General features: G+C 38.1%; 1 protein-coding gene across 2 annotated transcripts in view; it reads left to right on the top strand.

The window, feature by feature from the left end:
* The window catches only part of RABGAP1L (RAB GTPase activating protein 1 like), an 808684-nt gene that overhangs the window by 441362 nt on the left and 346342 nt on the right, over window positions 1-20980 (top strand). For both annotated transcript variants that reach the window (XM_058310154.1, XM_071207578.1), the window contains exon 15: window positions 14932-15045. In XM_058310154.1, coding sequence (XP_058166137.1) covers window positions 14932-15045 — 114 coding nt within the window. The remainder of the gene's footprint in view (window positions 1-14931; window positions 15046-20980) is intronic.

The following is a 20980-nucleotide window of genomic DNA, read 5'->3' on the forward strand; positions in this document are numbered from 1 at the left end:
TAGAACCTAAATAACTAGTATTTCAAAAGGTAGGGAAAAAAATCCCATTTACATGAATATCTTATAATCTTGTCAAGTAATATAGGAGACTGGAGTATAGTTAAATCCCCTATTTCTAAATTTATAACTTCTAAAGGGTCATAATATGAAAAAAGAAGAGGGTCTATATCTTCCTTTGGTTTAATGTGGTATTGAGATCAGTGATTAACTTGAGTCTAACATATACAGAATTAGAGGTAAGATGAGTAGGAAAGATTTTACTGAATTTTGCCTACCCATGAGCTCAAGTATTACTTCAAATTATTTAACTGATGAAAACATTAACACGTAAACTACGAGGTATACTTCAGGTTTCTAAAGCATCATATTTAATGTAATTTGAGCAAGGTTTTAAACACATGTATTATGTGATTCATCTCCTATTTTTAAAATAAAGATTTATTTTAAAATAATACAGTATTTTGAACAACTGAAAGAATCAGATACTAGGAATAAATTTACCAAAAATGTAAAGAACTTGTACATGGGAAGCAGCAAAACATTATATAAAAGTAATCAAAGGGGAAGCAAATGTGGCTTAAGCTGTTGGGTGCCTGCCTACCACATGGGAGGTCCCAGGTTCTGTTCCTGGTGCCTCCTAAAGAAGGCAAGCAAGACAGCATGCTGATGTGGCACGCTGGTGTGGTGAACTGATCCAACAAGATGATACAGAGAATTGACATGGCAAGGTGACACAGAAAGATGACTCAATGAAAAGACACAGCAAACAAACAAAATGAGAGATAGAACAAGCAGGAAGAGGAGGTGGCTAAGATGAATGGGTGCCTCCTTCCCACATAGGAGTTCCCAGGTTTGGTTACTGGTGCCTCCTAAAAAAAGAAGTTGAAAGGGAGCATACAGTGAGCACAAACAATGAGGGGACTGGGGGAGAAATAAATAAGTAAAATAAATCTTAAAATAAAGTAATCAAAGAAGACCTAAATAAATGGAAGGGCATTTTGTGTTCATGGTTTGGAAGACTAAATATTGTTATGATGTCCATTCTACCCAAAGCTATTTACAGATTTAATGCAATGCCACTCAAAACCCCAACAGCCTTCTTTACAGAAATGGAAAAGCCAATCATCAAATTTATATTGGGAAGCAGACTTGGCCCGATGGATAGGGCGTCTGCCTACCATATGGGAGGTCTACAGTTCAAACCCTGGGCCTCCTTGACCCATGTGGAGCTGGCCCATGCGCAGTGCTGATGAACGCAAGGAGTCCCATGCCACAGCAGGAGTGTGCTCTGTGTAGGGAAGCCCCACGCACAAAGAGTGCGTCCTGTAAGGAGAGCCACCCAGCATGAAAGAAAGTGCAGCCTGCCCAGGAATGGCACCACACACACGGAGAGCTGACGCAACAAGATGACACAACAAAAAAGAAACACAGATTCCTGATGCCACTGATTAGGATAGAATCGGTCACAGAAGAACACCCAGAGAATGGACACAGAAAGCAGACAACTGGGGGGGAGGGGTGAGGGGGGAAGGGGAGAGAAAAAAAATTATATGGAAAATAAGAGGTCCCTGATTGCCAAAGTCATCTTATAAAAGAAGAACAAAGTTGGAAGACTCACTCTTCCCAATTATAAAACTTATTACAAACCCACAGTAATCAAAACAGCGTAGTACTGGCACAAGGATAAGCATATAGACAATGGAATCTAATTGAGAGTTTAGAAATAGACCCTCACATCTATGGCCAATTGATTTTTGACAAGGCTGCCTGTCCCGGCCCGCGGGATGATCAACGGAGACTCCAGGACCTGTGAGGATAGAATGGTATGGGACAAGAGAGACACGAAGAATGACAGCAAGACAGTATTCTGATCAAGCTGCGTTTATTGGAGGTAAAACACGGGAATATATAGAGAAAAAGGGGATGTGCTCAGGAGTGATAGGCTGGTTTCACGCGTGGCAGACGTCCAAGGAGGGGATTGGTTGAAAGCTTTTGTCTGGTATGCAGAGTTTCGCGCCTTGCGCCCGCACATTGCTGTATTCACCTGGGCAGTGGTGGGAAACGGAGAACAAAGGAGCAGGGAGGAAGAAGAACAAGGAAATGACAGAGTAGATTTGTGAATTCTGCCATGTTGTGAAGGGTTGAGAATAGGCTTCACAGCGGGTGGCTCCCTACAGCTGCCAAGTCCACTCAATTGAGAAAGAATAGGCTTTTCAACAAATGGTGCTGGGAAAATTAGATATCCATATGTAAATGAAGCTGGAGCCCTACCTCATACCATGTACAAAAAACAACTCAAAATGGATTAAAAACCCAAATATAAGAACCGAAACTATAAAATTCCTTGAAGTAAAAGTAGGGAAGCATCTTTAAGACCATTCGTTAGACAGTGGTTTTTAGACTTTAAACCCAAAGCACAACCAACAAAAGAAAAATAAACGGGACTTAATCCAAATTAAAAACTTTTGTACATCAAGGGACTTCATAATGAAAGTGAAAAGACAAACTATACAGTGTGAGAAAATATTTGGAAACTTTATATTTGATAAGGGCTTAATATCAAGAAATGCAAAGGACTCCTACAACTCAAAAACAAAAAGACAACCTATTTAAAAATAGCTAAATACTTGAGTAGACATTCTCCAAAGAAGATATGCAAATGGCCAATAAGTACATGGAAAGATGTTCAGCCTTCTTAGGCATTAGAGAAATGTGAATCAAAACCACAACTTGATACCAATTCACACAGACTAGAATGGCTTTTTTTTTAAAAAAGGAAAATAATAGATGTTGAAGAGGATGTGGAGAAATAGGAGTACTTGGTCATAGTTGGTGGAAATGTAAAATGGTGTAACTGTTGTGGAAAACTCAGAAAGTTAGTATACAATTACCATGTGACCCTGAATGTCTACCCAAAAAGTTGAAAGCCGGGACTCAAAGAGATATCTGCACACTGATTCTCATACTGACATGATACACAATTTCCAAAAGATGGAAGCAATCCAAGTGTCCGTCTACCAATGAATGGAGAAACAAAATGTGGTATGTACATACATTTAGAATATTATTTAGCCATAAAAACAAATGAAGTTGTAGATAATATGGATGGACCTTGAAGACATCATTTTGAGGGAAAAAAGTCAGACACAAAAGGACAAATATTGCATGATTTCACTGACATGTAATAATTAGAATAAGCAAATCCATAGAGTCAGAAACTCTAACACCAGGGACCTGGGTGGGAATAGGGAATGGAGAGTTAACGATTAGTTGATACAGATTTTCTGTTTGGGGTAGTAGACAATTTTTGATAATGGATGGTTGTGATGGTAGCACAACATTATGAATGTAATTAATACCACTGAATTCTATACTTGAATAAGGTTAAAGGGGAAATATTAGGTTGTATATGTGTTACTAGAATAAAAGTTTTTTAAAAATTAAAATCTCAAAGTTTTCAAAATTGTAGTGTTTGAATGTATCTTTATTTTTATTGCTTTTCATATAAAATGAGGTAAAGTTCAGTGAGAAAATAAAACCCCAAACAGATTTTTTAATGATGATTTTCTGTGAATCCAATGGCAATAGAATTTCTTATTTCTGTTTTAACATGAGGATCTATTTTGTGATTTACTGTAATTTATATGATATTTGTAATTATTTTCTTTGGTACTAGAAATAATGAAATTTTGCTATGAAATTTTGGTTTAGAAATCTGTAACTTGTTGTCATCATCTTTGATTTTGGTGCAAATTATTTCCTTCAGATGCTGTGCTTGACTAAATGAGCTTGGAAGAGAACTTAAAATTCAGAGCCAATGTTATAAGATTTCTGTCATTCCACCTTGGGGAATAAATGTTTATCATGTCAGTTACCCTTAATCTGATCTATTCAGCATGCCTATCCTAAGCACTCACTAAAGTTGCAGGCAGCCAAGGAACCAAAAATAATTAAAAATTAATCCTGGTCCACCCAAGGAGGCATTCTCATAAGGTATAAAGACATAGAGCACCAGTTATTTAAAACAGAAGAGTTGACTGGACATCCAGAGCACCAGTTGATAATTAGAGGAGTGGCATCATCATCCGAGAATCCTCAGGATTGGGGAATGAACTATGGACTAAAGTAGACTTACTGGTATTCTACTGTGGACCTGTCATGATTCTAGCAATGAAAGAAATTGTATCATTGATGTTGGAGGCAATGGCCACTGGAGGTTCTGAGGGCAGGGAGAGGGAAAAACAGGTGTAATACTAGGGCATTGTAGGGACTTGGGAATTGTCCTGAATGACATTGCAATGACAGATACAGGCCATTATAAATCTTGCCATATCCTACAGAATTGGATGGGAGAGAGTATGAACTACGGTGTTAACTTTAATCCATGCTTAGTGGCAATGCTCCAAAATGTGTTCATCAATACAATGAATGTACCTCACTAATGAAGGCTGTTAATGTGGGAAAATATGGGAGGTATGGGGAGTGGGGCATATGGGAATTCCCTGTATTTTTTATGTGACATTTGTATAATTTAAGTATCTTTTTTAAAAATCTAAAAAAAAAATGTATTTAAAGAAAAAAATAAACAATAACTGCATCCCTAAATAATTACAATAATGTGGGTATTTTTAAAACCCTTTAGGGTATGTGGATGTGGCTCAACTTATAGAGCATCCGCCTACCATATAGGAAGTCCTGGCCCATGTGGTAAGCTGGCCCATGTGCAGTGCTGCTGCACACAAGGAGTGCCATGCCACACAAGGGTGTCCCCCATATAGGGGAGCCCCACATGAAAGGAATGTTCCCTGCAAGGAGAACCATCCTGAGCGAAAAAAGCGCAGCCTGCCCAGGAGTGACGCCACATACACAGAGAGCTGACACAGCAAGATGGCGCAACAAAAGGAGACACAGATTCCTGGTGCCACCCAGAATGCAAGCAGACATGGCGAATGGACACAAGAGGCAGACGATGGGGAGGAGTGGAGGAGGGGGAGAGAAATAAAATATATCTTTAAAACAACAACAACAACAACAACTACAAACACTTTAGGATCAAAAAAATTACTCTATATTCAGATATGGGTTTTCAAAAGAGATTAATTTTTTATCAAGTCAGATTATGTAATTTCCATTCTGTTCCTTTTTATGACAGCACATCTTTCCTTTAATATAAGTTTACAGTCACTTAGGAGTAGAAGATGCGTTGATCACAGCGCTAATGACAATGAAATAAGAAGGGCTAGGAACAGGCAGATTTGTTCCTGAGAGTCACCAGCACTTTTAGTTCTTAGATATAAAGGCCATCTTTCTTTTAATATTATTTTTTATTAGAGAAATTGTAGGTTTACAGAAAAAATCTATAAAGGTCATGATGATAAATTAATTATTCTAATTCCATTTAGTAAGCATATAATGGACTTTTTTTTTTAAAACAAGTGCTGATGAATATCACAACTTTCTCTTCTGATACTACACCATGTTTGTTCATTTTTCTCTATTCACGGTCAATTTCTGTTTCTCTAACAGTTACTGTGAGTATACCACCTTCAAAAATAGTAGATGTCTTTTTGAGATCATGCCCATTTCAAACTTGATTAAATTCTTTTTGGAAAAAGAACAGGAGAAAAGCCAAATCACCACTATAAGTTTAAAGAATTTTAATCGACACTGTTTTCCTCTATATTAATTTAGAAATGAAGATTGCCATTCTAAGACTTAGGAGATTAGGAAAATATAGATTCCAGTTCCTAAACACAGTATATTCATCTTTGGTTTCTTTGCTGGTTCCTCCTCTGCCTACTTTTAAATGCTGACGTTCTATCTTTAGCCCTGCTCTTTGCTTACTCTCCATGCTCTCCCTCGGAAATTATATTCATTTCTCTGGCTTTATTTGCCATCCATTTTCTCTTCTGTATCTTCACATATCTTTTGTTTACCAAAAGTAGGTGCCAAACATGACTTATTAGCAGAATCACCGGAGAAACCATTTAATCTATTATAATCTCTATAGTGTTTTTAAGGAAGGTGTATTTATATTTTATTCAGAAAAAATTTTCTGGGTGTGCACATGACCAAAATTAGGAAGATTATAAAAGGTAATGATTTACTGAAAATAAGCTTGTTTTCCAAATCCTGGTCTTAGAGGCATTCCTTAAAGTTTTCTGGAATATTGAAAGAACTTTTTTTATACAATGAGTGGTAAATGTGGAATTCTTTCTCCAAATGTTTGCTTATTTCAAAGGATGGATTTGATAAAAATCATAATTAGAAATTTAAAAATAATGCAAATTTGGAAATACATCTAACTTTAACAATATCGGCATTTAGGTCAGCTGTTGTGCTTCATTCTAACAGGTGTAGGGTTTATCATTGCCAGTTGATATGAGTTCCAAATGCCAAGTGTTCAGTTGAATCTTTATTTTGGGTCAATGAGCAGTCAGCATATGTGCATTTGTTTTTTATATTTGGTGTCTGATGGTAGCCCCAGACATTTGTCATAAGAGAATCATCTCTTAACTCTGACCTAATCTCCATAGGATCTTTGAGAGCTCCAACCTATACCTATAGGCTGCAGTGCCTCCTACCCTTCTAGTCTCGAAGGAATGCTTTATTCTGGTCAAAGTACCATCCCTAGTACTTCTTTCTGGAGCAAGATATCCACCATGAATACTGATGTGCTTATAAAACATTTCCTTTTCTCCATTCTCTTTCTGCCTTTAGCTCTTGGAATTGCTACTCTTCCTGAAGAGACTTTTTTCCAGTCAAAGCCAGAATATGACTTACATTGTTGACCTTTTTTATCAGGCTTTAATTCTTAGGCATTTGACCCCATATATGTGTGGTGCCCAGTAAATAGCTTACTCACAATATGATTTAGTTGAGGTTTATTTCTTTGCGTCTATATTACCCATTTATATTAAGATCCCTCCTTCACCATATTCAAGGAATGAAGACTTTCACAACCCATCCTTTTCATGTTACTGTTTCCAGCTCATGATTTTAGTAGCATGTTTGAAACTAGACTCACTTCTACATTTTCTCCTTTCATCTCTGCCTCTTTGGATTTTTGGCAAACATCAAGGCGAGTAAATAAGACCCACCACTGCAAACCCATCTGCTTTCAGGGATATGCAAGCAGACCAGTTTGTGATGTTTTATCATAGATCTGTCTCCAACATGGAACTGAAGGAAAGTCCCTGTGGAGTAAGAATAGAAGGCATATTCTAAGGTCAAATGTTTTTTAAGCTCTGAATCATTTATCTGCCGACTGTGTGACTAGTGATGGACTACAGTGACATTTTAATGGCACTAACAAATTGGCTTGGTACTTAAAAAGTTGAAGTGATTTTGTGATAGATGTAAAATTAAAATGCAGCTTATACTTTGGATTTGACAATAGAGAGTAATGTGAAAAGATGTCGTCTTGGTTTTAAAAATGTAGCAAATCAAGGTACACATTGCTAAAGTCACATGTAAAAACAGTCATCCTCACCAAAACACCTTTCCAATTGTTGACAGCCCAGAAATTGTTTCATAAAAAATAATAGGCTATGATCATCCAAACCTGTCTTCCTAATAATTGTTGACATCTGAATGCTGTGTTCATATCCTTCTCACAACAAGCAAATAAATGATGATTGTTTTTTAATAGGAATTAAGATTCAAACATGTCAGGGTATACAAATTTTACTGGGAGAATACCTCACACAATATTCTTGGTAGCAGCTATAAATTAAACCCGTTTTTAAAATGACTGAAAGTTAATCGAGCTGCATATCATACCTCTTAGATTTAATTTTAAACTGATCTTCAATGAACTGAATTATATCCTCTGTTGGACCATGGATTTTGTTCATATATACTCTGATGTCTTTTTGGAGGATAAGCTGAGTCTTATGACTTAATGGTTTGGAAATTAAAGGGAGTCTTTGAAAAGTAGATTTAGTTTCTCTCTGGTGGTAGTGTGTATGTTTCTGTGGGTGGGGAGATAGAACTCAGCTTTCAAGCCTTTCTTCCAGACCTCTCACCACTACTCCCTGTATCTGATCTGAGTCCCCTTTTGTTGGTAGCATTACCTGAACCATCTTCATGAAGGAAAAAGAATGACCTAAAGGACCTTGTCTGTCTTGGTAGAGTTAGCCCAGAAAGAGGAGGCATGCAATTCTAACAGTGGTATTTCTCTTTAACCATGACTTGAACCTTTCTCTGATCCTGAGAAGCTAAATTCTAAAGTAATGATGGAAATAGTGGCTGTTCTGGCAAATTTAGTGTCTATGCTATCCTTCCCTTCACATCCTCCTTCTGGGTATATTTCTGTTCTTCATTCTTTATTGCATAGGTGATATTCAAAGCTGGAGCTAGAGTGTGAATCATTTGATAGAAATAGCACTTATTCAAGTAATTGCTCCCTTTTGCTTTCACTAATAGATTAATAGAAACAAGGATAATTTAGAAGACATAAGACACATGAAGGAGAATTCAGAATTGGGTATGTATGTATTAATACATCATTCTGAAAATTTCTAAGGGTGTTTGGTTTCATAATCATAAAGTTCATGATATTAAAAGTGATTCATGGGAAGCGGACTTGGCCCAGTGGTTAGGGCGTCCATCTACCACATGGGAGGTCTGCGGTTCAAACCCTGGGCCTCCTTGACCCATGTGGAGCTAGCCTATGTGCAGTGCTGATGCGCGCAAGGAGTGCCGTGCCATGCAGGGGTGTCCCCTGCGTAGGGGAGCCCCACGCGCAAGGAGTGCGCCCGGTAAGGAGAACCGCCCAGCGCAAAACAAAGTGCAGCCTGCCCAGGAATGGCGCTGCACACACAGAGAGCTAACACAACAAGATGACGCAACAAAAAGAAACACAGATTTCCGTGCAGCTGACAACACAGAAGCGGACGAAGAAGGCGACCCAGCAAATAGACACAGAGAACAGACAACGGGGGGGGGGGGGGGGGGAATAAATAAATAAATAAATAAGAGACCACTAAAAAAATGATTCATTACTTATTTAATTATTTAAGCTGTACAAATTAATATTATCTAAAATATATATTTCATTAAAAATGTTAGTTAAATGTGAGTCTTAGGGAAAGGGGAAATAATAATTAAAACAACACTAATATTTTTTTCGTTTCTGATTTATTTATTTATTTATTTATTTATTTATTTCTCTTCCCTTCCCCCCCCCACCCTGGTTGTCTGTTTTCTGTGTCTATTTGCTGTGTCTTCTTTGTCCGCATCTGTTGTTATTTTCACTTCATTATTAATATTTGATGAGTATGCAATTTATTCTGGGGTATATGCTCGGCATTATATGTACATAATTTTACATTAAACATTATATATTCTGTATTTTTTTTAAGATTTATTTTTTTATTTCTTCCCTTAACCCCCCCCCCCCAGCTTTGTCTGCTCTCTGTGTCCATTCTCTGTGCCTTCTTCTGTGTCTGCTTGTCTTATCTTTAGGTGACACTGGGAACCCATCCTGGGACCTTCCGGAGTGGGAAAGAGGTGCTCAATCTCTTGTGCCACCTCAGCACCCTGGTTTGCTGCATATCTTACTGTCTCGCCTCTGTGTCTCTTTTTTTCAAAGATTTATTTTGTTTATTTCTCTCCCTTTCCCCCCATTGTCTGCTCTCTTTGTCTGTTTGCTATGTGTTCTTCTGTGTCTGCTTGCATTCTTATCATCTGCACTGGGAAACTGTGTCGCTTTATTTTGTTGTATCATCTTGCTGCATCAGCTCCCCATGTGGGCGGCACCACTCCTGGGTGCGGGTGGCTCTTCTTGCACTTGGGACACCCCTATGTGGGGGACACCCTTGCATGGCATGGCACTCCTTGTATGTGGCAGCACTGCGTGTGGGCCAGCTCATCACATGGATCAGGAGGTCCTGGATATCGAATCCTGGACCCTCCATATGGTAGGAGAACGCTCTATCAGTTGAGCCACAACCGCTTTCCTGTGTATCTTTTTATGCATCATCTTGCTGTGCTAGCAGCCAGCACTCCTGCACGGGCCAGCATACACCATGCAGGCCAGCCTGCCTTCACCAGGAGGCCCTGGGAATCGAACCCTGGACCTTCCATATGATAGACGGGAGCCCAATCGCATGAGCCACATCTACTTCCCTATGTATTCTGTATTATCTTCCCATTTTACAGAGGAAACTAAAGTGCGATTAAATAACTTGTCAACATTGTTTAGATATTAAGTGAGGAAGCCAGAAATAAAACCATTGAGTTTGTCTGGCTCCAAAGTCACAGAACCTCTACATTGGAGTCTGAGGATCAAAACAAGAGATGAGTCCTGTGAGGAGTCAATTTTGGGTCAAGTTGTCAATCTTTGGGGATTGGTGAATTAGCTGCCCATGTAGGAGTGAATTCTATTTTTTTTTACCTGAATGTAACTGGCAGGAACAAGGAAGACTCTGTTTATGGGAACCTTCCAAGAAAAAGACCTCATGCAAGTTGGGTTGTGTTGTAAGGTGTTTTAGCCATATAATTAAAAAAAATATGTCTACCAAAAGCCCTTTTCATATGAAACCTTTAAACTCCATATTATTCAGCTGATGAATTATTTGGGCTCTTTGTTGTCCCTACTCTCTGCATTTTACTGCTTGGAAAATTTGACATCTACAATCAGAATAAGTCTAGAAAGACAGGTATTAATGTTGAAAAGAAACAATGTTTTGTCTTCTTTTCAAAGAGTGTTAGATTTGGTGATTCCCTGGCTCAAAAAATTATTTGCTGAATGAGTAAGTGAGTGAATTTGGAGGATTAAGTATGGATTCCTGAAATACAGTGGTTCTAGTCTCAGCAGTTATGGGTAATTGGGAATATTATTTTCTCTTGATTTTCACTAGTCCATTACACAATTTAGTTCTTGATTTTCACTAGTCAATTACACAATCCATTTATAAGAATCTATGGTACCTCTTGACTTTCACTTATATTAAAGGGATCAGTGAACAATGTAGCAAAGTAGCTTATTGTCTATAAACTGGCAAGCAAGAGAGATTGATGTTTAAATTTTGCTTGTTATAACTTTAGTGAAGTTGCAGAGTTTATTCCGAGGTAACTGAGAACAATCTATAGGAATAAAACTTAAGAAACACATGTGTGGAAAGCCTTTAAAAGTAATTTTTCCTCCTTTTTTTTCCAAGGAAAAAAAAAACGAGATTCAAGTACGCATAGAAAAAATTACTGTTATGCAAAGTTATTTCCTAGAAATTTTTGACCAATATTTTCTTCTACGACGAAGACTATTGGTATCATTTAACATAGCATGATACCAAATGTATGGACAGTTTCTACGGAATATCGTCCAGTGATTTCTCTCCCGTGATGTCCTGAAAAGTGCAAAAATATTTATCTTGTGAGCCTCTAAGCATGTGTTTGCCCCTGAAGCAGTTCACCAACAGCAGAACTAACATTTTCATTGATCATCTTTTCAAGTAGTTTGTAAGTGGAAACTATTACTGTATGGAAAGAGAAACGTTCTGTTGGTGATCTACCTGGTATCAGATACCCATACTAGGACTCCATTCCAAACCAGATAAAACATACATTTTGTAATATTTCTTTTTTTGCCTTTTTTCTTTATTAGAAGTTATGAACTTACAGAACAACTGTGCAGAAAATACAGGATTGCCATATGCCACCCTATTATTATTATTACATCTTGCATTGGTATGGAACATTTGTTACAATTGATGATAGTACATTTTTATAATTGTACTGTTTACTATAGCCCATGGTTTAACATAGGATTCACTGTGTAGTATAATTTCCATGGATTTTTTTTTTTAAGATTTGTTTTTTTGTTTGTTTATTTCTCCTCACCCCCTCATTGTTTGCACTTCCTGTGTCCATCTTCCTGACACATCAGGAACTGAACCCAGGACCTCCACTGTGGGAGGGAGGAGCCCAATTGCTTGAACCACCTCCATTCCCTGCTTTTGTTGTGCCTCTCATTATGTCTTCTTCTTGTGTCTCTTGTTGCATCATCCTTTTGCGTCACCTTGCTGTGCCTTCCTATCACATCAGCCCACTGCCCTGTTTGTCTTCCCTAAGAGGCACTGGGAACCTCCATTCCCTACTTTGTTGTGTTTCTCATTATGTTTTTTTTTTCTTGTGTCTCTTGTTGTATCATTTTGTTGCTTCAGCTCGCCATACCTTCCCACCATGTCAGCTCTCTGTCTTCTTTAGGAGGCACCAGAACCGAACCAGGGACCTCCCATGTAGTAGGCAAGAGCTCAGTTGCTTGAGCTACATCAACTTCCCTCCATGGATTAAAAAAAAAAATTTATTCTATTACTATTTATGCAATCTAACATTTCCCCTTTTAGTCACATTCAAATATATATATTTCATTGCTGTTAATTATGTTTACAATGTTGAGTACCATTATCGCCATGCATTACCAAAACATTCCCATCAATTTAAATAGGAACCCTATACATTTTAAGCCTTGACTTCCCATTGCCTATCCTCACCCTGTCCCCTGGTAACCTCTATTCTAGATTCTGACTCTATGACTTTGCTAATTCTGTTTATTTCAAATCAGTGAGATCACACAGTATTTGTCCTTCTGTGTCTGGTTTATTTCACTCAACATGATGTCTTCAAGGTACATCCATGTTGTTGTTACATGTAACAAGACTTCATCCCTTGGGAAACAGATATGGCTCGTGTGATTGGGCTTCTGCCTACCATATGGGAGGACCTGGGTTAAATTCCTGGGACCTCCTGGTAAAAAAAAAAAAAAGTGTGCCCGCCTTGTGAGCCACATGCCCTTGCGAGTGCCCATGCAGTGAGCCTGTGCCCACACAAGTGAGTCACATAGCAAGATGATGATGCAACAACAACAAGAAAAGAGACGAAGGGGAGAGTCAAGGCCAGGTGCAACTGAACTGAGGTGGCGCAAGTGTCAGGAAACCTCTCTCCACATCAGAGGTCCTCAGGATAGAATCCTGATGAATCCTAGAGGAGAAAAACTGGAAGACAAAAAGAAAAATAGATATGGAAGATCGCATGGCAAATGGACACAGACAGGGAAAAAAACAGGGTGGGGAGGAGGAGGGAAAAAAAGATTTCATCCCTTATTATGGCTGGTAATATTCCATTGTATGTATATACCACATTTTATTTATCCATTCTTTAGTTGATGGACACTTAGGTTGTTTACATCTTTTGGCAATTGTCTATAATGCTGCTGTGAACATCAGTGTGCAGATATCTCCTTGAATCCCTGCTTTCAGTTCTTTTGGATATACATTGAGTAGTAGGATTGCCAGGTCATATGGTAGCTCTATACTCAGCTTTCTGAGGAACTGCCAAACTGTCTTCCATGGCAGCTGCACCATTTTACATTGCCACCAGCAAGAATGAGTATTCCTGTTTTTCAGCATCCTCTCTAAAACTTGGTATTTTCCTTTTTTTTTTTGGAACAGCCATTCTAATGGGTGTGAAATGATATCTCATTGTAGTTTTGATTTTTATTTCCCTGATGGCTAATAATGTTGCACATCTTTTCATGTGCTTTTGCCATTTGTATATCTTCTTTGGTGAGATGTCTAGTCAAGTCTTTTCACTGTTTTTAGAGTGGGTTGTCTTTTTGTTGTTAAATTGAAGGATTCCTTTATACCATAATATTTCTCTTTATGCAATCCCTTTATATGTATGCTGCTCTATATCTCCCACCCCAGGCCAAAATTTTCTTTATTATTAGAACCTGCATTTATCTCAACCGATATAAACTTTTTGTTTATCCTTTTACTGAAGTTGTGGTAATTTTTTAAAGTCCCATTTTTATTCAGTTTCAGCATTCCATTCCTATAAGACCACAGAATTTCCACTGGACTGATTTGCAATATGGGTGTTGTTTGCTAGCAAATTTTGAACTGTTCACTTTTCTTCCTTTCATTCTCTACACGATATAAGATCTAATTACCACCCAGCATGAAGCAGCAGCTGAAATGAAAAAAGCAGCAAGAGAAGGCACTGGCTTAACTTAGAGCTAATCAACTACTCCCTTATTCTTCTATACTTCTTAGCTAGAAAGAGAATGGAAAATAACATTCATTAGAGTAACTCATATTAAACATTTTCCCCTTTCTTGATTTGAGACTGAAGAGAGGCTTTATGAAAACAAGATATTAAACAATACTTTTAATTTGCTATGAGTAGTCTTTTATGGTTCCTTGAATTATACAAAATATTTTCTTCATTAGGGTTACTAGAAGTGGTTCCATCCTATTTTCTTGACATTTAAACAGATATAACAACCAATAATTCCAAGAATAAAATCAAATGAATTATTCTTATAAATTTTAGAATTTTACTCAATTTCAAGCTTTCTAATCCTGTAGTTTGCCAAAAAAAATTCTAGGTTTATCTTTATTAAAGTATATGTTCTCTTAATACTGTAACTTGCAGGGTTTTTATTGTATGGAATGAGTGGGTAGTTAACTTAGCAAGGGGGAAAGTTTGATAATATTTTCAAATTACTGTAGTTTGGGTTTTACCTACTAGATAGTCAAAGATTTAAAAGTAAGATAAGTAAAATTGTGAGGGTGTGGAAAAATACATAATCTACCATTGTTGGAAATATGTATTGGTACACTCATGTTTTTCTGGAAGGGAAGTACTTTTATCAAAAATGGAAATATATATTCCTTTTGACCAAGCAAGTCCACCTATAGGATTCTATCTCTGATCATGTATACAAGATGTATGGATATATAAGAATGCTCCTTGTGGTACTGTTTGTAATATAAATAGGAAAAAGCACAAAACTGTATTGTCTTTGCTAGGAGAATGTTAAATAAATTATATATCAATACCAGATGTACCACATTCATTTTAATATAATTTTTCATAAAAGAAATGTAAAATTAATGACCAGTTCTATTTTTTTTTCTTTCCTAGGACTCAGCTCAGGAGAGTGTTATTACTCGAGATATTCATCGTACATTTCCTGCACATGATTACTTTAAAGATACTGGAGGAGATGGTCAGGAATCTCTTTATAAGATCTGCAAGGTAGAGCATTCCACTTTACTTTTTCTATTTTACTTTACAGGATTATATTTCAGGAACCCATCTTAAAAATCTTTTAGATTTGTTCTGTCTTCATTTTTATTTGCACTGTCTCATGTTCCCTTTCTTACACTGCCAGGTCCTTAGGACTAAGCTCTGAAGGTGATCTTCTGACTGTGTTCCATGACTCCTCATGAGAAAAGAGGGTCCGTGTGGTCTCACTTTAGTTATACCATGAACAGGAAAGGAACAGAATGTCCTCTCAGGCTAAAACAGTAAAGTCCCAAAGGAGTCCAGATGATTCTACCCTTCTGAAGAGATAATATGGAGATTGTTTTATCACTGTTGCTATTTTTTGACAATAGGATAAAGCAAGAATCAGTGTACCTTCTGTTTTCTCTGATACTGTTGATTTACTATGAGCAGTGTCACCTTAGACATTTTTGTGCAGTTATTATATCCCATTTAGAAATTTCCCTTCTCCCTCATTAATAGTGAGCATGGAAAAAAACTATTTCCTCACTTTAAATAAATGTGCTCTGCTTGGACACACAAAAAATCTCTCTCTGTCAGTAGAGAGTAACCATCAAGTTATTCTTTTCAAAGTTATATAGGAAATACAGAATAATTTTTTAAATTCTTACATACAGTCAACCCGTATTATCAATACTAATTAAAACCTGTTTTAGTTTCCTAGCTACTAAAACAAATGCCATAGAAATGGTGTGACTTAAACCATAGGAAATTTTTTTTAAAGACTTATTTATTTATCCCCCACCCCCAACCCCCTCGTTGTCTGCTCTCTGTGTCCATTCCTTGTGTGTTCTGTATCTGTTTGTCTTCTCTTTAGGCGGCACTGGGAACTGATACTGGGACTTTCCAGAGAGGAAGAGAGGTTCTCGATCTCTTGCGCCGCCTCACCTCCCTGGTCTGCCGAGTCTCTTATTGTCTGTTTCTCCTCTGTGTCTCTTCTTTTTTTTTTGGCTTGCTGTCTGTTCTCGGTGTCCATTCACTGTGCATTCTTCATTGTGTCTGAATTTATTTTTATTTATCCCCCCCCCCATGGCTTGCAACTTGTTGTTTTTACTCTCTGTATCCATTCGCTGCACGCTCTTCGGTGTTTTCACTTGTCTCCCTTTTTTGTTGCATCACCTTGCTAAGCTCTCCGTGGTGCTTGTGGGCCAGCAGCACTCCGCGGCACTTGTGGGCCAGATGGCAGTCCGCGGTGCTTGTGGGCCAGGTGTCATGCCATGGAGTGCGGACGAGCCTGCCTTCACAAGGAGGTTTGCATCCCGGGACCTCCCATATGGTAGGCGGGAGCCCAACTGATTGAGGCACAGCCACTTCCCCATGTCTCTTTTTATTGCGTCATCTTGCTGTGCCAGCTCTCCATGTGGGCCAGCACTCCTGCACTGGTCAGCACTCTGCTTGGCCAGCTTACATGCGGGCCAGCTTGCCTTAACCAGAAGGCCCCAGGAATCGAACCCTGGACGTCCCATATGATAGATGGGAGCCCAATCACTTGAGCCACATCTGCTTCCCAAACCATAGGAATTTATTGGCTTACAGTTTTGAAACTTAGAGAAATCCAAAACTGAGGTGTCAGCAAGGTGAGGATTTATCCTCAAAGACTGGAATTTTGGGGTTTCTGCTAGCTATCCTTGGTCCTTGGCTTTTCTGTCCTGTGGTAATGCATATGGTGGCATCTTCTCCTTCCTCTTCCAGGTTCCTTTGACTGCCAACTTGTGGCTGCTCCCCATGGCTTCTCTGTCTGTCTTTTACTCTGCTTATAAAGTACTTTAGTAATCCAGATTAAAATCCAGCTGAATTCAGTGGGGCCACACCTAAACTGAAGTTATCTCAAAGAACAACTATTTATGGGCCCATACCCAAACAGAATGTGGACCAAGACCAAGAACATGCACAAATTGGTGTATACAGTTCCATCCACATCAAAGCCCAAGGCTCAAAGTTAAAAAATACATTAAACAAAGTTCTATCCTTTACACTCAAATTTGAGATGCCTTATGAAGTGTGGTAGGGATATTCACATTGTTCTTACCTACCATTCCAGTAAAGACTGTTAATGGATAGTGAATTATACACATATCTTGTAATAATATGGAGAAAAAGTAAGTACCATGACTATTTTATAATTTAGATCATCTATTCCTGAGCAATCAAATTAGCCTTTTTAATGAGTAGCAAATATTAGCCAGGAGACATTCAGAAGTATGCTCACATATCTATTTCCTTTTATATTTACTGAGTTTTTTTTAAAAAGTGGCACTTATAAAAGTACTCACCTACATATGTTAACCAAGCAGGATTGATGTTTAATTCTGAAAATGGCATATCTTTCATTAAAATTCTCCTTGCATTTTGGTGGTTACATGCTTGGCCCACTCCTGTCTTTTTTTTCAAATTTGAGGATATACTGATTGATGTCTGGAAAGTGATACATCATCTACTTTAAAAAAATGCCAGAAACCGCTGGGCTCCACAAAAAAATAATATTATAGTCTTTTAAAAGGCAGAAATAATTACTTAAGGGACATTTTCTACCAGTTTTGAAATTTTAGAAGCTGTAATAATTAGCTTCTGTCTTGTATAAGGAACATATCAAAATTTATATAGTTTCTCATAGGGAAATATCAGGATCTTATATTTGGTAATGGAATCTTAGACTTTGAATCAAAGGCATTAGCAACGGAAGAAAGAATAGATAAATTGGGCTTCATCAAAATTAAAAATTAGTGCATCAAAGGACAATATCAAGCAAGTGTGAAAAATAACCTACATGATAGAAAAAAATATATGGAAACCATGTATCTGATGATAAGGTTCTAGTATCCAGAATATATAAAGAACTTATACAACTTAACGGCAAAAAGACAAACAACCCAATTAAAAATGGGCCAAGGAATTAAAAAAGCATTATCTCCAAAGATGTTCGACATCACTAGTCATTAGGAAAATGCAAATCAAAACCATAATAAGATACCTCCTCAAAACCACTAGAATGACTATTATGTTAAAACAACAAAAACACAGGGAAATAGCAAATGCTGATGAGGATGTGGAGAAGTTGAAACCTTTGTATATTGTTGGTGGAAATATGTAATGGTGCAACCACTGTGGAAAACAGTTGGACAGTTCCTCAGAAAGTTAAACATAGAATTGCCTTATGACCTGACTGTCCTACTTCTTAGTATATACCCAAAAGAATTTAAAGCAGGGACTTGAAAAGATATTTGTACGTCAGTGTTCATAGCAGCATTGTTTGTGATAGCCAAGTTTCAACAGGTATATGGATAAACAAAATGTGGTATATAGATACAGGGAAATATTACTCAGCTGTTAAAAAAGAATGAAGTTCTGATACATGCTGTAACATGGATAAACTCTGAAGACAACAAAGCTTAACAAAATAAACCATATGAAGAAAGAATAGATAGGGAGGCAGATGTGGCTCAAGTACCCACCTCCTACATGGGAGGTCCCAGGTTCAGTTCCCAGTGCCTCCTATAGAAAATGTGCAGTTGCTGCAACAGCCGCAATGAGCAGATACCACAACGAGCAGACAATGCAACCACCTGGGAGCAGAAGTGGCTCAAGCAGTTAAGCACTTGCCTCCCAGATGGGAGGTCCTAGGTTCAGTTCCCAGTGCTTCCTAAAGAAGGTGAACAGATGCTGCAAAGAGCAGATACTGCAACGAACAGACATCGCAATTAGCAGATGCTGCAAGTAACCACTGCAAGCAGCAGATCCACAACCAGCAGACAATGTGACCATCAAGGACTTAAAGTGGCTTAAGTGTTTGGGCACATGGGAGTTCCTGGGTTCAGTTCCTGGTGCCTCCTGAGGAAGATGATAAACAGTGAGCAGACAGACAAGGGAACCATCTCAAGGAGGGATGGGAGCGGGGAATTTGAAAAAGTTTTTTTAAAAAAGGACAGATATTTTATGATTCCACTTATATGAAATAACTAGAATATGGAAATTCAGAGAGACAGAAAGTAGATATAGTTTACCAAGGGCAGGGAGGAGGGATGGGTGGAGGGATCCTGTTTGGAGTGATGGAGAGTTTTGGTAATAGATGGTGGTGATGGTAATAACACTGTGAATATGATTAATACCGCTGAATTGTATGTTAAGATGGGAAGTTTTATGGTGTATATATGTTATCACAATTTAAAAAGAGAAAAAAAAGGCAGCAACAAATGTAACATGATCCTGGGCTAGAATTAAGAGTAGAGGGAAGAATGTGCAAAAGGATATGATTGGAACAACTGAAAAACTTGGAATGTGGACTATATGCTTTACGTCAATATTAAATTTCTTGAACTTGATAGCTATACTTAAAGTTAGTTATTTCGTTGAATGCCCCTGTTCTTAGGAAATGTACGCTGAAGTGTTGAGTGTTAGAAGAGCTTGAATTGTACATGGAAGTGTTGCATGTTAGAGCAGTCTACTCTCGGTTGTTTATGAAATAGATATTTTCAGCTAATTCATGACTTTTCCTGCTGTTTTTCTCTGATTGGTACTAGATACTATATTCACAAGCTATCACAGATGTTTCTATGTGCCTGCAGCTTCTGTGTCTTGTAAGTTTGTGCCATTGTAACACAAGTTGTATTACATATAGAGGGTGTGGTGGTTTGAAGCAGTATGTACCCTTGGAAAACATGTTCTTAAACTTAATCTGCGCCTGTGGGTGCAAACACATTGTAAGTTGGATTTTTGTTCAGGTTACTCCAGTTATGGTCTAGCCCCTCTCAGTCAGGTTGGGTCTTAATCCTATTACTGGAGTCCTTTATAAGTAGAATGAATTTCAGACAGACTGAGAGAAAACCATAGGAAGCCAGAAGCTGATGGTCAATGGACCTGGAAGAGAAGAGAGAGGCTAGGAGATGCCACTGTGTGCGTTGCCATATAATAGAGAAACCCAGCCCCAGAACACCAGTCTTCAGGAAGAAAGTATCACATTGATGATGCCTTAATTTGGACTTTTTCCTAGCCTTAAAACTGTGAGCTAATAAATTCCTATTGTTTAAACCACATGGTATGTGCCTTAGTAGCCAAGAAAACTAAAACAGAGGGGAAATATCTGAAACATTATTAAACACGAAGATAAAAGTTAAATAATGGTGTATTTAATTGGTACACATTGCTTTTTGATTTTTTGTTTTAGATAAATTTGAGTTCATTAGGTAATATTCATTAGTACCTTCATATAGCTTGTATAGCCATTTTAAATTATTAGTGAATATTTTGCAACATGATTAGACAGTCTAGTTTTAAAGCTCTTTCTGAATAATATAAAAATTTAGATCTAAGATATTTTATTATTGCTTAAATTGCATTATATTTTGTAAAGATGGGGGAGTCATAACATAATGAAACATTTCAAAATTCAAGGTAGTGTATAAGAGTTAAAGGGTTGAAATATACTCATGTAACAGTTTCAGTATTGGAGGTGAGTGGAGATGTACATGTCAGTAAATATTAGAGAAACCAAAATTTGTTCTTTCTCCTCTTAATCTATATTATTTAGTAGGTCTGTGCCCATACAGAGAAATCTAACAAATAAGTTAGCATACATATGAATAATTTAGGATTGAATATTCTTAAGCTTCTGTATCTGCGGCGGCTTGCTCGGTCGGTAGAGGTGGGGTCTGGCTGCGGACGAGGGGTTGGTCCAGCTCTGGACGAGGGGTCGGTCCCGCTTGGGACGAGGGGTCGGTCCAGCAGCAGACCAGGGGTCGGTCTCACAGGGGTTGCGCGGTTCGGCTGATGGGGTCGCCCGGCGAAGCCGGCGACGAAGGGGTCGCCCGGAGAAGCAGGCGACGAACTGGGGACAAGGGAGGCCAGGCCCTTGTCAGGGGCTCTCAGGACTGGAGGGCGCACGGCAGAAGAACTACCGCGGAGACAAGGT

The sequence above is a fragment of the Dasypus novemcinctus genome, chromosome 13 (assembly GCF_030445035.2).
Source record: "Dasypus novemcinctus isolate mDasNov1 chromosome 13, mDasNov1.1.hap2, whole genome shotgun sequence".
NCBI classification, from domain to species: Eukaryota; Metazoa; Chordata; class Mammalia; order Cingulata; family Dasypodidae; genus Dasypus; species Dasypus novemcinctus.